Genomic DNA, 15200 nt, shown 5'->3' with positions numbered 1-15200 from the left:
ACTTAATCTTGTGAATTTTAGATTTTTTTTTCCAGTAAAATGGGAATAATAATACTTATCCCAAAGTTGTTTTTTATTTGGGACTGATTAACACTTGTAAAGTGCACTTCATAATATCTGGCACATTTAAGGGCTAGATAGTTATCAATATTATTATTACAACTAGAGGCTGGTGCACAAAATTCATGCATGGGGTAAGGGGGGCCCTCAGCACAGCCTGCACCCTCTCCAATCCGGGACCCCTCGGGGTATGTCTGACTGCTGCAGAGATTCGGCCTAAACCGGCAGTTGGACATCCCTCTCGAAATCCAGGACCACTGGCTCCTAACCGCTCGCCTACCTGCCTGCCTAATCGCCCCTAACCGCCTCTGCCTTCCGACCTGGTCGCCTTCTAACTGTTCTCCCTGGCAGGTCTGATCACTACTCTCCCCAGCTGGCCTGATTGCCCCCAACTGCTCTTCCCGGCCGGCTTCTTGGCCCTTAACTGCTCCCCACTGCTGGTCTGATTGCGCCTAACCACCTCTGCCTCAGCTCCTGCCACCATGGCTTTGTCCGGAAGCATGTCTGGAAGACATCTGGTCTAATTAGCATATTACCCTTTTATCAGTATAGATAGGGCCAACCCACAGGTAGGAGAAGGCAGAGGTAAAGTCTGCCAAAAAATGGCAAGGGTACAGAGAGAAGTAGTAGTGGGGAGAATGGTGGAGTTCATGTCAATAAATGGATTGCATCCAGAACTCTGTTGGTGGGAATGTAAATTGGTACAACCAATCAAGAAAACCACTTGACAGTATTTACTAAAGCTGAGCATACGCATATGACCCAACTAAGCAATTTGAGTTCTAGATATATGCTCAGCACACAAATGATTACATATGTGCACCAAAACACAAGTTTAGAGCAGCACTATTCATGATAGCTGGAAAATTAGAAACAATCCACCGGTAGGATGGCTAAATACAATGTGGTATGTTCATACAGTAGAATGGCAGACAAGGAATAGTACATGCTTACAATGCCATTTATATAAAGTTCATGAACAGGCAAACCAATCTATGGTATTATAAATATGGGTAATGGTTACCTTTTTGGGGCAGAATTAGTGTCTGGGAAGGTGCATAGGGAGTCTACTGGGGCTGGTTATGTGTATTTACTTTTTGAAAATCCATCAAGCTGTCCCCTATGATTTATGTACATTTTCATCTGTATGTTTTCCTCTAAGAGTTTACCTTTAGAAACAAAATGGGTCAAAGTACTGAAAAATATTTTGCTGTAGATTGAATGTTTGTGTTCCCCCACCCACAATTCATATGTTGAAACCCAAGTCCCAGTATGATGGTGGGAGGTGGGGCCTTCAGGTGGTGATTAGGTCATGAGGGTGGAACCCTCCTGAATGGGGTTAGTCCCTTTATAAGAAGAGAATCAGAGAGCTCTCCTGCCCCTTCCTCCATGTGCGGATGCAGCCAGAAAACAGCATCCATGAATCACAATGCACCACATCTGCTGGCACCTTGATCCTGGATTTCCCAGCCTCCAGAACTGTGGGAAATATCTACTATTTATAAGCCACCCGCTCCATGGCATTATTATAGCAGCCTGAGACAGACCTCTTTATAACTTTCCTTTTAGACAGAGAGGGCCACGAAGGAAGGAAGGAAGGAAGGAAGGAAGGAAGGAAGGAAGGAAGGAAGGAAGGAAGGAAGGAAGGGAGGGAGGGAGGAAGGTAGGTTACAAAAGGATTTTGGCCCTAAGAGAAAACATGAAAAGACAATATGAGGCACAACAGCAGCTATATTTACAAAATGCAGGTCAACTGTCCTATGGTGACTGACTCTGTATGAATCAGGATAGGCTAGGTTATAACTCCGAAATCTCAGTGGCTTAACACAACAGAGCGCCTTCTTGTTCTACACATGCTGACAGGGACTCTGCTCCTCATGCTTACTTGGGGACCCCACCTGAGGGGGACTTCATCTTGGCACGCATATTAAACTTATTGGGGTGACATTGGTCAATAGGATCATATAGGTTTCAGATGTGGATCTCTATGTTACAAGATCTGTATACTGCACCGTGTGCCCACCACCCAAAGTCAAATCATCTTCTGTCACTGTCACCATACATTAGGCCCCCTTCACTCTCCACCCCCCAGACTTTGTTTTTTTAAATATGATTTCCTCTTAGACTCACATACCAGTTTCGGGAGAAATGTACTAACTCACCAACTGATGACATAATTAAATTTTAATTTGGATTCCTTACAAGACACATAAAAGGCTGAAACATTTTGTGATAAAGGGAAGAGCTGAACAGGGTGTGGGTTTAAAGAGGAAAAATGTCCTATGGTAACCACAGGGCACCTGATTTCCCTGTGCTGATACAATCCAAATAAGTTCTTCAAATTCTGATGATTTCTTATTACGCCAATTCCTTTCATTATGAAAGAAGCCACTTCCTTTAGTAAAGGCCAACGATGGCAGGTAGAAATAAACCTCTGATGCAATCGAGCAAAAATGTCTGAAAACGGGCACAGTGTGAACCGGACGAATCCCGTTTTTGAAAGTGCATGGGCGCTAAGGAACTGAGTACTTCCTCACTTCTCCACTGGCTGCCGAGAGTCCCTTCAATGGCAGAGTCATCCAGCCACCCCCCCTCCCCCACACATTCCGAAAGGATTGAAGGTCCAAAAATAGGCTTTGCTATAAACTTTTCAGGAACACATCTGATGCGAGAAATAAGATGTCTGTAGCATCAGGACTCCGGACAAAGCATAAAGAAGGAGATGCATTTAAAAATGTTTATTAAAGGTTGAAAAGTCTTCCCACATAAGGAAGAGGTGACCAGGCCCACTCCTGTATGTCAGGTTCTGACCTGAAGATTGACGATTTAAAGAGGATGCAGCCACTTGCATTTCTTGCTAAAAATAAACCAAAAGGAGCTTAATGTGAAAGATAGGCTATGGCAGCTGTTATGAAGTTTGAGCTCAAATAACCAGTGGGCCCCACTCCACGTGAGACAGGGTGAGCTTCATCAAAAAGTGTGGCTAAAAGGCGGCCAGGAGGCCAGTATAAATGACTGCCCTTTGAGAACTGATGTGGTTGCTTCCTGTTCACTGAAGACTTTAATTAGGAATTTATTCTTCTTCGCAGATGCTTCATTTAGTTGTGTTTTAATTATAGAGCTTGACAAAAAGAGCCAAAAGAAGAGCAAAGAGGGCGAGGCCCACAGACACCGTCAGTGCTCCGTCCTGACGGAGGCTTCGCAGCCGCAGCCCCACTCTGGAGCCCGCCGAGTCGCACTGGGACATGGAGCTCAGGGGACCCCCATGCCTGCTTCTGAATTCCTAGAAAGAGAGAGACACAGGAGAAAATAATTTTAAAATGCAAAGAAAGCCTCATTATGCTATCAATCAAGTAATGGGTCCCAAGAAGGAACTTCCTTTTTTTAAAAAAACACACACACATTGAGATATAACTGACATATAACCTTGTCTTAGTTTCAGGTGTACAGCCTAATGCTCGAAGTCTGTATACACCGTGAATGACCACCACTGTAAGACCACTTAACGTCTATCACCATGCCGAGTCACACATTTATTTGTCTTGTGTCAAGAAGTTTCAGTGCATATATCCTTTTGAGTTAGTGTTTTTGAATATTTGGAAATATTCCTATAAGTGGAATAGCTGGATCACACAGTAGTTCTATTTTGAATTTTGTAAGGAACTTCCATACCTCTTTCCACAGTGGCTGGACCAATTTACATTCCTACCAACAGTGCACAAGGGTTCCCTTATCCACATCCTTGCCAACACTTACATCTTGTCTTTTTAAGAATAGTGATTTTGACAGGTGTAAGGTGATACCTTCCTGTTGTCTGATTTGCATTTCCCTGAGGATAGTGATGTTGAGCATCGTTTTATGTACCTGCTAGCCACCTATATGTCTTCTTTGGAAAAATGTCTATTTAGAGCCTCTGTTCATTTTTTTTTTTTGCTATTGAGTTGTATGATTTCTTTATATATTTTGGATATTAACCTCTTATTAGATATCAGATATATAATTTGCAAATATTTTCTCCCATTTAGTACGTTGCCTTTTCATTTTGTTGATGTGTTACAGTAGAACCAAGTATATAAACCAAAAACAACTTTCATGTTCAGAAACTTTAGGGATCAGATTTCAATCAATTAAAGATAAATGAAGACAGTGGAGAAAACTTAGTCTGGTTAGATGGTAACAAAAGTCCATCTCTAATTATTGCCCCTTCTCTAACAGTTACATACTTATTGTTGGGGAAGGGAAAGACAGGCTTTTTGCCCTGAGCACATGTAACACCCACAGGCACAACTGGGACCAGTTCTAGGAATCCTAAGTGCCTGGGCTCTGGGCTTTAACCCGAACCCTAACCCTACTCCAACCCTAACCCTTATCCTCTCTTTGCGCCATACAAAATCACCTGTAAAATGGAGATGCTGTTAGTATTTGCACATCAATGGGTTGTTATGGGAATCAAATGAGAGAGTGTCTTAAACATTTAAAACTCAAATAAGGTATTTTGTGGTTCTCATGGAATATGTAAACTGCAGACATTCCTTTAACACAATTGCAAAGTCACTATTTTATTTGTTTTTCAAATGTGATTCATTGATTTAAGCTATATTTGTCCCTTAAACATACCATCAGGAGGCACACAGCATAATGAATGAGCAGAGCAGAAACTGAGCCCAAGTTCAGACCTTCGTCAGCCTTGTGACCTTGGGCAAGTGGTTTAAGCTCTCTAACCCTAACCAGCTCCTCTGGGAAGTAAGGAGACCAATATGTACCTTGATGTTGTTGAAAGGCTTAGAAATGACATGCCCAGAGCCCAGGCAGAGTACCTGGAATATAGGTTTAAAATATACTTTTACTGATTTCAGAGAGGGAGAGAGAGATAAACATCAGTGATGAGAATCACTGATTGGCTGCCTCCTGCATGCCCCACAATGGGATTGTGCCCTGAATGGGAATCGAACCATGACCTCCTGGTTCATAGGTCAATGCTCAACCACGGAGCCATGCCGGCAGCGTATAGGTTTAAATTAAGGGCTGCTATTTTTTACATTCCAGTAGTGTGGCTTGGAAAACACTTGGACCACAGCACTCATCAACAGTCCCAACATGACAACGCCCTGTCCTGGGTACCACCCTCATAGCACTTGCCCACAGGGAGAAGCTATGCCCACTGGGAAGTCAGAACCTCTTATTCCCAGCCCTCAGTGAGTGAACCTTCTGGAAAGGCGCTTTATGAAACCATCTGATGTGAGAAGGGAAGACTGGGTTCCACAAGCTATGAAGTGGGATTCGACTCTCAGATGTGCTAGGGTCCACTTTTACCTGCTTTTTTTCGATATCTAATATTATGGTAATGCTGTTGTCAAGGAAACTACAAAGGAAAGAAAAATGTCACTGTAACCCCACAACTCTACCTAAAACACTTTGCCCCAGTTCTGTGCCCTACCTGAACCAGCCACCTCCCCTCTACCCACTATCTGCCCTCTACCTTCTGTTCTTATGTTCTTGAAGGACACCCCAGCAGGAAAGCCGCCCTCCACTGGTGAACAGCAGGAAGGGTTAGGTGCACCCCTCTCGGGCTGAGCGACCGTTGGCTGGCTCCCATCACGGTACCTATCAACAGTAGTGCATGGCCTGTCTCTTGCTGTCTCCTGCATGATCCCGAGTGTGCTCCTGAGCGGGGGCTGGCCCGGCTTTCCCATGGATGCCCAGGGCCCGGCATGGGGGAGGGGACAGGTAAATTGAAAGGATATTCCTTGGATATATATATATATATATATACACACACATACATATAAATAGTCTTTCCATATGAACTGCCATTTACCTATTCTTGTATTTCTTATTAGACTGTAAGGTAAATGGGACAAAGAACCAAATATCACCAGTGCTACATACACAGTATAAATATAAGACAGCATCATTGGAGGGACACGAAAATTTCCTAGCAGAGAAGTAGCAAACTAACACGTTTTGCATTGCTACTAACACATTGCCACAAACCCCGGGCTGCCATTTGGCTTCTAGGACAATCCCAACGTTAACTACTCACCCAGTTCCCCCCACTTTCAAGGCCACCAGCACTGGCTTTTTGATAAGCACCCTGATGATTTCCATTGGACCCCATGTATAATCTCAAGATCTTTAACTTAAACACATCCTCAAAATCCCTTTTGCCAGGTAGGGTAACCTTCCCAGGTTCCCAGGATTAGGACATGAACATCTCGGGGGTACATCACTGCCTGCTACTCATGGCACATGTGATCCCCAAATGATCTCACTATCCCACCAGAAAGAGTGCTCAGTTGAGCAGAACTGAACTAACAGCACAAAAGAACGCTATCCCACAGAAGCCTAACACTCTACATGTTTACACGGCAGGGTGCACGGGGCACCCCTACCCCTGGTGACTGTATGGCTAGTGACCCTGAAGCTTCCTGGTGGAGGAAGAGGGGGCCTCCAGTGCTGGGCTTCTGCTAAATCCTTTTCCTTTCTCTGAGCTGCTTGCTGAGCAAATGGTCCTCCAGGGCCACATGTACTTGTCCTACTCATAGCTCCTTCATCCAAAAGAAGCAGGGACTTGAAGGAGAGGGCGCCTAGGAGATGGTGGATCAATGTTCTCTGAAGGGATATTTGCATTTCTACTTGTTCCTTTGCGTTCCAGTTACAATCTCATACAGTTGCAAGTATCCTTCTCTGGGAGCTGGATGGGCTTGGCCTTCCAATGGAAGAAATTCGTGCTGTTCAGAAGAGGCTTCTCCGGCAGTTCCTCCTCCTTCTCATAAAAAATATTTGCATATTGTTGCCCTGGTCAGTTTTTCTCAGTAGTTGGAGCATTGGTCCTCGGACTGAAGGGTTACACATTTGATTCCCAGTCAAGGGCATGTACTAGTACCTAGATGCAGGCTTGATCCCTAGCCCCGGTCAGGGTGTGTACAGGAGGCAACCAATCAATGTGTCTCTCTCATCGATGTTTCTCTCTGTCTATCCCCATCCCTTCCATTCTCTTTAAAAGTTAATGGGGGGAAAAATATCCTCAGGTGAGAATTAACAAAAATAAATAAATAAATAAAAATGTTTGCATATTATAATATGTACTAGAGGCCCAGTGCACGGATTCGTGCACCCGTGGGGTCCCTCAGCCTGGCCTGTGCCTTTGTGCAATATGGGACCCCTTGGGGGATGTCGGACTGCCGGTTTCGGCCTGATCTTGGGGATCGGGCCAAAACTGAAAGTCTGAATCCCCTTAGTGATGTAATAGTGTGTGAAGCCGGGCGGCCCGGGGAGGAGCCTGAGCCTGGGATGGACAGGTGCACCACGCAGCTCCCACTCATCCGGCCCTGCTGCGCCTGCCGCTGCCGTCCTCCCTAGCATTGCTGCGGAGGCGGGAGAGGCTCGCATTGCTGCAGCTGCGCCTGGCAGCCGTGAGGCCAGTGTCTGGCACCCTTTGGTCAGCTGAGCAGTGTGCCCACTGTGGGAGCACACTGACCACCAGGGGGCAGCTCCTGCATTGAGCATCTGCCCCCTGGTGGTCAGTGCGCATCATAGCGACCAGTCGACAGGTCTTTTGGTCGCTTAGGGATACATATATATATATAATATATATATATATATATATATATATATTATATATATATAATATATATATATTATATATATTATATATATATAATATATATATATTTAGAGAGAGAGAGAGAGAGAGAGAGAGGCCCAGTGTAGAAAATTCGTGCACTGGAGGGGGGGGGGACGTCCCTTAGCCCAGCCTGCACCCTCTCCAATCTGGGATCCCTCTCACAATCCAGGACTGCTGGCTCCCAACCGCTCGCCTGCCTACCTGCCTGATTGCCCCTAACCACTTCTGCCTGCCAGCCTGATCACCCCCTAAACCAGGGGTGGGCAAACTTTTTGACTTGAGGGCCACAATGGGTTCTTAAACTGGACCGGAGGGCCGGAACAAAAGCATAGATGGAGTGTTTGTGTGAACTAATAAAAATTCAAAGTAAACATCATTACATAAAAGGGTACGGTCTTTTTTTTTTTTTAGTTTTATTCATTTCAAACGGGCCGGATCTGGCCCGCGGGCCATAGTTTGCCCACGGCTGCCCTAAACACTCCCCTGCCAGCCTCATCAATGCCTAACTGCTCCCCTGCCAGCCCGATTGCCCCCAACTGCCCTCCCCTGCAGGCCTGATCTCTCCCCCAACGGCCCTCCTGTGCTGGCCTGATCTCACCCCCAACTGCCCTCCCCCGCCGCCCTGGTTGCCCCTAACTGCCCCCTCTTGCCAGCCTGATCTTGCCCCCAACAGCCCTCCCCTGCCGTCCTGATCTCTTCCCTAACTGCCCTACCCTGCCAGCCTGATTGCCCCTAACTGCTTCTGCCTGCCTCATCACCCCTAACTGCCCTCCACTGCCAGCCTGATCGCCCCTAATGGCCTCTGCCTCAGCCCCCACCACCATGGCTCTGTCCGGAAGGAAGCTTGATGCCCAGAAGATGGCCGGTTGACCTGGTCTAATTAGCATATTACCCTTTTATTAGTGTAGATAGATTATATAGGATAGGATTGCTTAAATGGAGGAGAGGGGGAAGCCTTTTTCAGCAGGAGGAGATGCTCTCAGCAGACAAAAACACATAATCCCTATATCTGGACTGATAGCCTGCCATATGTACTGTACTGCCAAAGTGGTCATTAAAAAATTGAACTGCTTTCTTACACCTTACACCAAACAGCTGTTGCCCTTAAAACCCCTCCTCAGCCCTCACGTTAGGTTCTGCCTTCGCAGTTCCCCAGATTAGGTTCTGATTGGTCGGTTTCTATGCCAGTCAGCATCTCTGGGCCTATCTCTGGGCCTGATCAAAGAGGCAGGGCTGATTAGCAGACCCCAAGGAGACCCAGAGAGAAACAGAGACACGGCTGCTGGGGAAGCCCGGAGAGAAAGAGAGAGGCAATAGCTGATCAACAGCTGCTGCAGAGGCTGCAGATCAGACCCTGCCTCTCTCTCTGCAGGCCTCTCTCCAGGCCTGATCCGCAGCCGCCTCGGCAGTCAGTGCTGGGTCACTATGGCAACCCAGCACTGACTTCCGGTGTTTGGTCGAGCCTTCGGTCGTTAGGGACCCTGGCTCTTTATGTATAAGATTAAGGCCACAGAACCAGAAGTAAAAGGATCCAGTAAGAAAAGTGGAGGACAGGTGCTATGCAAAAATTCTAAGTAGCATATTTATGCACACACCATGTGCCCATAGTGCTCTAAGTACTCTAGATCCCTCTCTCCTTTATACCACCTAACCTCCTAGGGAGGTAGTTCACATGAACAAATCCCAACTTTAAGTATTCACCCAGTTTACAGATAGTAGGAATAAATGGTGAAGTGGATGATAGGCTGGGCTTTAATCATGCTAAGGGTAGCCTTGGTAGTAACCTATCATTGATAATGCAATATAAAGAAATAAGAAAAAATCATGGCAGTACCTAATTATTAAAATGACTATCAAGATCAAGACCAAACAGACTTCCCCCTTTCTCTGCTACACAACCTCAGGAAGGCATTGGTGCTATTTTGTGTTTCTCTACGGAAGGACTGTCCAGGAGAGCCAGCCTCAGGTCGGGCGCACTCTGCACACCTGCCTTGCAGTTCTGAGCCTTGTTGAGAGTTTGCAAATGTGACCTGTAGATGGCACATTCCCGAGTATTCTCTGAACATACGCACACATACGTGATCTGCTCGCATTAGAACATGTTGCAAAATGTGTTTTAATGAGGAACAGTTGGTCTGGTTCTGCTCAAATAAAAGATATCTCTGCAAGAGAGTTGCCACCTGTCTTCCCATCTTGCAGTGCAGCTTCTAAATGAGCTCTTCTGTCCCCGACACCTGCAGGTGTCACAGGGCCCTGAAATCATAGGCCACGTGCCAGCTCCCTTCCTGAAATTGACAGGCAACCTCAGTCCTGTGCTCGATGTCACTGCCAGAGAGCAGGCACTGAGGGGAGTGAGGGTGCCAAGCTACCTTTCTCCACAATTCTTCTAAACATGCCTCAAATTGGGACCATCTTAATATCATATAACCAGGACTGCCTAATTATCTCCAAACCGAAGATGTTAGTATTTCCTAGTTTTTATAGTCTATGTAAATAATGTCCTATGCATTGTCCATGAGCATTACTGGTATGCTGGCATTTAATGGCCACAGCAATTAAACGTGGAATCAATTACATGTTTTCATTTGTTTTGAGAGGGCATTTACATTTTAAAACCTCTGTCACAGAGTTACATGATGACAGCACCGTATTGTCAAGCCCTTCTGTATCACTTTTGGGCATGAGTAATTATAAATCAGACATTATCCTTATGTAATTTTTCCTCCCCCTCTCACCTCAAATGCATAATTGCTTTCATTAGAAAGGCAAAGAAAATATTTTAAACTGGAACACACATTCATACATACACACACACATCACTATAACCTTGATTTTTTAGCTTATTTTGGTGATAGCACAGTAAACACAAGGCTTTGCTAATAAGGCCAGACATGAATTATTAAACTATCTATCGTATGATCAAATGCATTTCAGATTATATTCTGAATAATTTTGCCTTGACGTTCACCAAAGGAAAAGATCTGACGTGCCCTCCATGAGCCTCTCTTTCAGAGTGCCCAACCCTCTGACTCCAATTGCACCAAATGGAAAAAAGAAATAATTATATCAAACACCAAAGCTTGCATCAGCCCGTCACTTAATTATGGCTTTATATAAGACCCCGCTTCATCCGACTCAGATATGAAAACAACTCAGCTCCCCATGTTTTTTAATGGATTCAAAATATTTCTCATGTATAAAATTTTCTCATGGCTCAGAGGCACTGTTAGAGCTTGAAGTAGAATCTAACAGCGATGAAGAGAAATAATTAGATGGCTCATAACTCAAGATAAATTAGAGTTTAGGACCTTTATCTTTAACAAAGCCTGGACATATGGCCTGTGCAGGAAATCTATCAAAACCAAATATGTGATCAATGAGAGGAAGTTTTCTTAAAATATACATTATGCAGTGTAGCATACTATCAGAAAAGAACCTCAAAATCTCCTTATTTTGAAAGATTTACTTTAAATACAAAATTACCTTCATATCCGAAAGCTATCTTGATCACAATTGCATTTTACACTGCAAAATATAGCACCTCCTAAAGTAAGCTTCCCTAATGCAAACTGCTGCGTGAGTCCCAGGTGACAAAGAGTGGACAAAGGCGGCCGCTCAGCTTTGCAATGCCTTCCTAACCCTCTAGCTGTGGGAGTTTATCTGAATACCCTCAGTTTCTTTGAAGTTCTTAATCTTTAACTTAGCACCAATGTGCATTCAAATGAGCTTACATATCCCTAATTTTTGACTTGTTACATTGATGAAAATAAGGGGGATGTTGCAGGACAAAAGAATCAGATCTAGAATTAATAACACGGTATAGAAATCTTTGCCAACGGTACTGCATTGTCATTTGTTTATACATAACTTCTCTAGTTCTACAAAAAATGAGAGGTTGCAAGCTTTGCCAAAGGTATGCTATCAGAGATCTGGCATCTTAGATGGAGATACATTTATTTTTATTTCTTTATTGTTACTAAATATTTTTTCTCAAAAGAGGAGGTTTTTCTTATTAGCCATACTTAAGAAAATTATTCTAGAACTTATGTAGGCCTCTCTTTTGCTAAATAAGTATCAGCCATAGATGTATAGACAAGTATAGACACACACACACACACACACACACACACACGACCTTGAAAAAAGAAGGAACCAGGAGGCTCACATAGAACTATGCAGTTTCTAATCGCAATGTTCATATAGTGCCAGAAATCTGAACTCATCTATTCCAAATTATTGGCTGGAGCTAAGCATTAGTACAAACTAAAGCTGCTCCACAGGTGTGACAAAGCTGAAAGAAGAAGGAAAAAGTTAACTGGGTCAAGATGCTCTATTGATGATGAAGTCCTTTTAATAATCTCTTCAACCACAACTAAAACCATCCTCCTTCCATGGAGTGTACACAGGAAGCTGTGAACTAGGATGTTGAGGAACATAACAATTGCGTGTATTAAAGTTAATCTTTAAGTAATCAATTCAACTCAAAATAATTACTCCTAAGAATTTCTTTCAACTAGGTAACCATGAAAGTGTGTTGGCAGATGTTTGTGCTTTAAATGAAAAAGAAGCCATGCTGTTAACAACGATTACAATGCAACCCTCTCATCCTGTTCCAAGTACCATTTTCAATGACACCGGAGATATGGTTTTAGCATCATTGAGCTCCATGAACTGCATAAAATGAATAAAGGAGATGGCAGGTACTTTGTTTTGTCTCAAGTCTCATAAATGATGAGCTAACATGTAAAATGTTTCCTATAATACACCATGATATTCAGTTTGGAAAACTGAGATAAACTAGTTAAGAACATGGTACATTCTAACTATAATTTTACTGAACTCAGTCACCTGGAGAAAGTTCACATCTCTACCTTTTTTCCTATCACTTCCAAAGTTCCATTATGTGTACTTCCAAAAATCCACTCCAACGAATGCCCGTTTTCTCTTTCTATTTTTATTTTGAATACAGTTTTTAAAAAGAAAGAACAACAATCCTATCAAAGTCACTTACAATAACTGGAAAATTAATATTAAGAAACTTAATAATTTATATGACTAAAAGAGTGTGGTGGGCAGCCTCTAAAACAGCCCCCAATCATCCCTACCTCCTGATATTCATGTGCTTGTGTAATACCTTTCCCTTGACCATGGGCTAAACTTACTGACATGCTTCTAATTAACACTCGACATAAATGATGGGGTGTCACTCCTGAAATTAGGTTACAAAAAAACTGTGGCTTCTCTCTTCCTCACTCTGTTTGCTTGCTCTGTGGGAAGCCAGCTGCCAAGTGTGGGCTGCCCTATGCAGAGCCCCCATGAGAAGTCACAGAGGGAGACCTCTGATCAACAGCCAACAAAGGACCAAGACCTTGATTTAATAACCCATGAGAGACAGAATGTTGGCATCAACTCACAGGTGGACTCAGAAGCATGCCCTTCCCCAGCTGAGTTCTCAGTTGAGACAGCACCCCTGGCTGACACACTGACTGCAACTTCATGACAGGCATCAATCCAGAGGCACCCAGCTAAGCAGCGTCCAGATTTCTGACTCACTGAAGCTCTCGGATAATAAATGTTTATTGTTTTAAGCTGCTAAATTTTGAGGTAATTTGTTATACAGCAAGACATAACTAACAAAAAATATGCCAGGTAGAGGGCTAGAAACAGATTCACATGTAAGTTTAAACATTATTTATAACAGAAGCATTGCAGGCCAAGGACAGATAGGCTTTCAATAAAATTTTCTGGAACAATTCATTATACACTCATAAGACAATGAATTTAGCCCCTAACTACCATGCTTAAAAATATATTACAGATAGATTAATTTCTTACCTAGCAAAGGCAAAACTGGAAAAATTTAGAAGATAATACGGGCTGAAAATCTGTCTAATCTACAAGGGTAGGAAAATAGTTCTTAAATCACAAAAATACACACAGTCCTATGGGCACCAAAAAGAAGTTAAAATACAAGCCAGAAACTGGGAGAAGACATTTGTTTCACATATAGCTGATTTTATATAAAGAAATCCTAAAAATCAATAAGATAGTGTCAATTCAATAGAAGGAAAATGAGCAAAAGATTTACACAGACTCTTTATTAAAGAGGATATATGAATAAATACATAAAGAAACCAATCAATATATAAAAATGTGTCCAACCTCATTCATAATTAAGAGAAAAACAAGTTGAAAACACAATGAGATAACACTTCTCCACCAGGTTGGCAAAAAGTAAGAGGTCTACCAATGTAAGTGTGGATGAGAATACAGAGGCAACCAGACCACTTCAGCGCCGCTGCGGGTGGGGATCTAAATAAACAAACATAACCACCTGGGAAACAGTGGGGCATTATCTGGTAAAGTGGGAGTGGTGCACACCTGACAACCCCACCCACGATCCCACTCTTGGGTGTGTCATCAAGACTACATAAGTCGACTTCCAAAATGGCGACCAGCAGGAAGGTAGGGAGGGAGAGAGTGTGAGAGCGCAAGAAGTGATAGAGGAGTGTGTGGACGCGTGTGGTGTGTGTGTGTATGAGCTAGGGACACTTAGATTCTGCAGGTCTTCTAAGGGGCTGCTAAACCCGGCAGTCTTAGGCAGCGGAGTCCAGCTCCCTGCGCAGACACTCCTGGGCGGCCAGCACAGGCACGGTGACCACGCCATCTTGGGAAACAGAGCTGCTTGAGACTACGATCCTGGCCTCAGCACCACCCAATCTGATCTCAGACGCACACCAGGACCCTGCAGCCACTGGGGACAGAGACCTGTGACCACAGCTACAGACCTGCGGACACCAAAAGTTAAGAAATCCCCGCGGCAGATCTGTGAGTAACAGAGCCCATTCCCCCTTCCCTCAGGCTTGCGGGCAGCGCCAGAGTAACTAACTGATAGACCCACCCCTTGCCGGGGCCTCAGCGCTCCAGGAACTTTAGCCTGGAAGTGCGCGAGCACCTTGGAACTGATCCTACGCACACTGCCATTTTCTGAGCCCTGGGCTGGAAGTAAACGCGTGAACCCCAGGAACTGAGCCTAGGCGCATTGCCGGCTTCTGAGCCCTGGGCTGGGAGCAAATGCGCGAACACCGGGAATTTGTCCCACATATCACAGGCCCAGGGACCCCGATTCTCTGGGCAGGTGGCAGCACCAAGCACCAGTGACTTGACTGTGTTTCTTTTCACCTGCGCCTGAGATCCTGATTTCCTGTGCATTCATACTAAGAGCCAGTGACTCCAATTCCTGGTGCAAGGGCACACAGGGACCCTGATTCTCAAGGCAAGGTCGCGCGAAGCAACAGAGACTCTGATACTGGTTTCTGGGGAACTCTGACTCCTGGCGCACGCTAGGGGCGCTCTGGTTTTCAACATGCTTCAGGGGGGTCTCTGTTTCAGCACAGTGCAGGCAGGGTCCCTGATTCTAAGGGCGCGTATGAGACCACATTGAGCGCTGACAACACTGACTCTGAGCGAGCCTGGTTCCCGCCAACCCACAACAACCACACATCTTAGTGTC

The 15200-nt window shown here is 44.5% G+C and overlaps 1 protein-coding gene across 5 annotated transcripts in view; it reads right to left on the bottom strand.

The window, feature by feature from the left end:
* Positions 1–2226: 2226 nt before the first annotated feature.
* The window catches only part of CDKAL1 (CDK5 regulatory subunit associated protein 1 like 1), a 684969-nt gene continuing 671995 nt past the window's right edge, over positions 2227–15200 (bottom strand). For all 5 annotated transcript variants that reach the window (XM_059688757.1, XM_059688759.1, XM_059688758.1 and 2 more), the window contains one exon: positions 2227–3343. In XM_059688757.1, coding sequence (XP_059544740.1) covers positions 3170–3343 — 174 coding nt within the window. In that variant the 3' untranslated portion in view covers positions 2227–3169. The remainder of the gene's footprint in view (positions 3344–15200) is intronic.

The sequence above is a fragment of the Myotis daubentonii genome, chromosome 3 (assembly GCF_963259705.1).
Source record: "Myotis daubentonii chromosome 3, mMyoDau2.1, whole genome shotgun sequence".
NCBI classification, from domain to species: Eukaryota; Metazoa; Chordata; class Mammalia; order Chiroptera; family Vespertilionidae; genus Myotis; species Myotis daubentonii.
The sequence above is the reverse complement of the archived record's forward strand: the minus strand, read 5'-3'. Positions and strand labels throughout refer to the sequence as shown.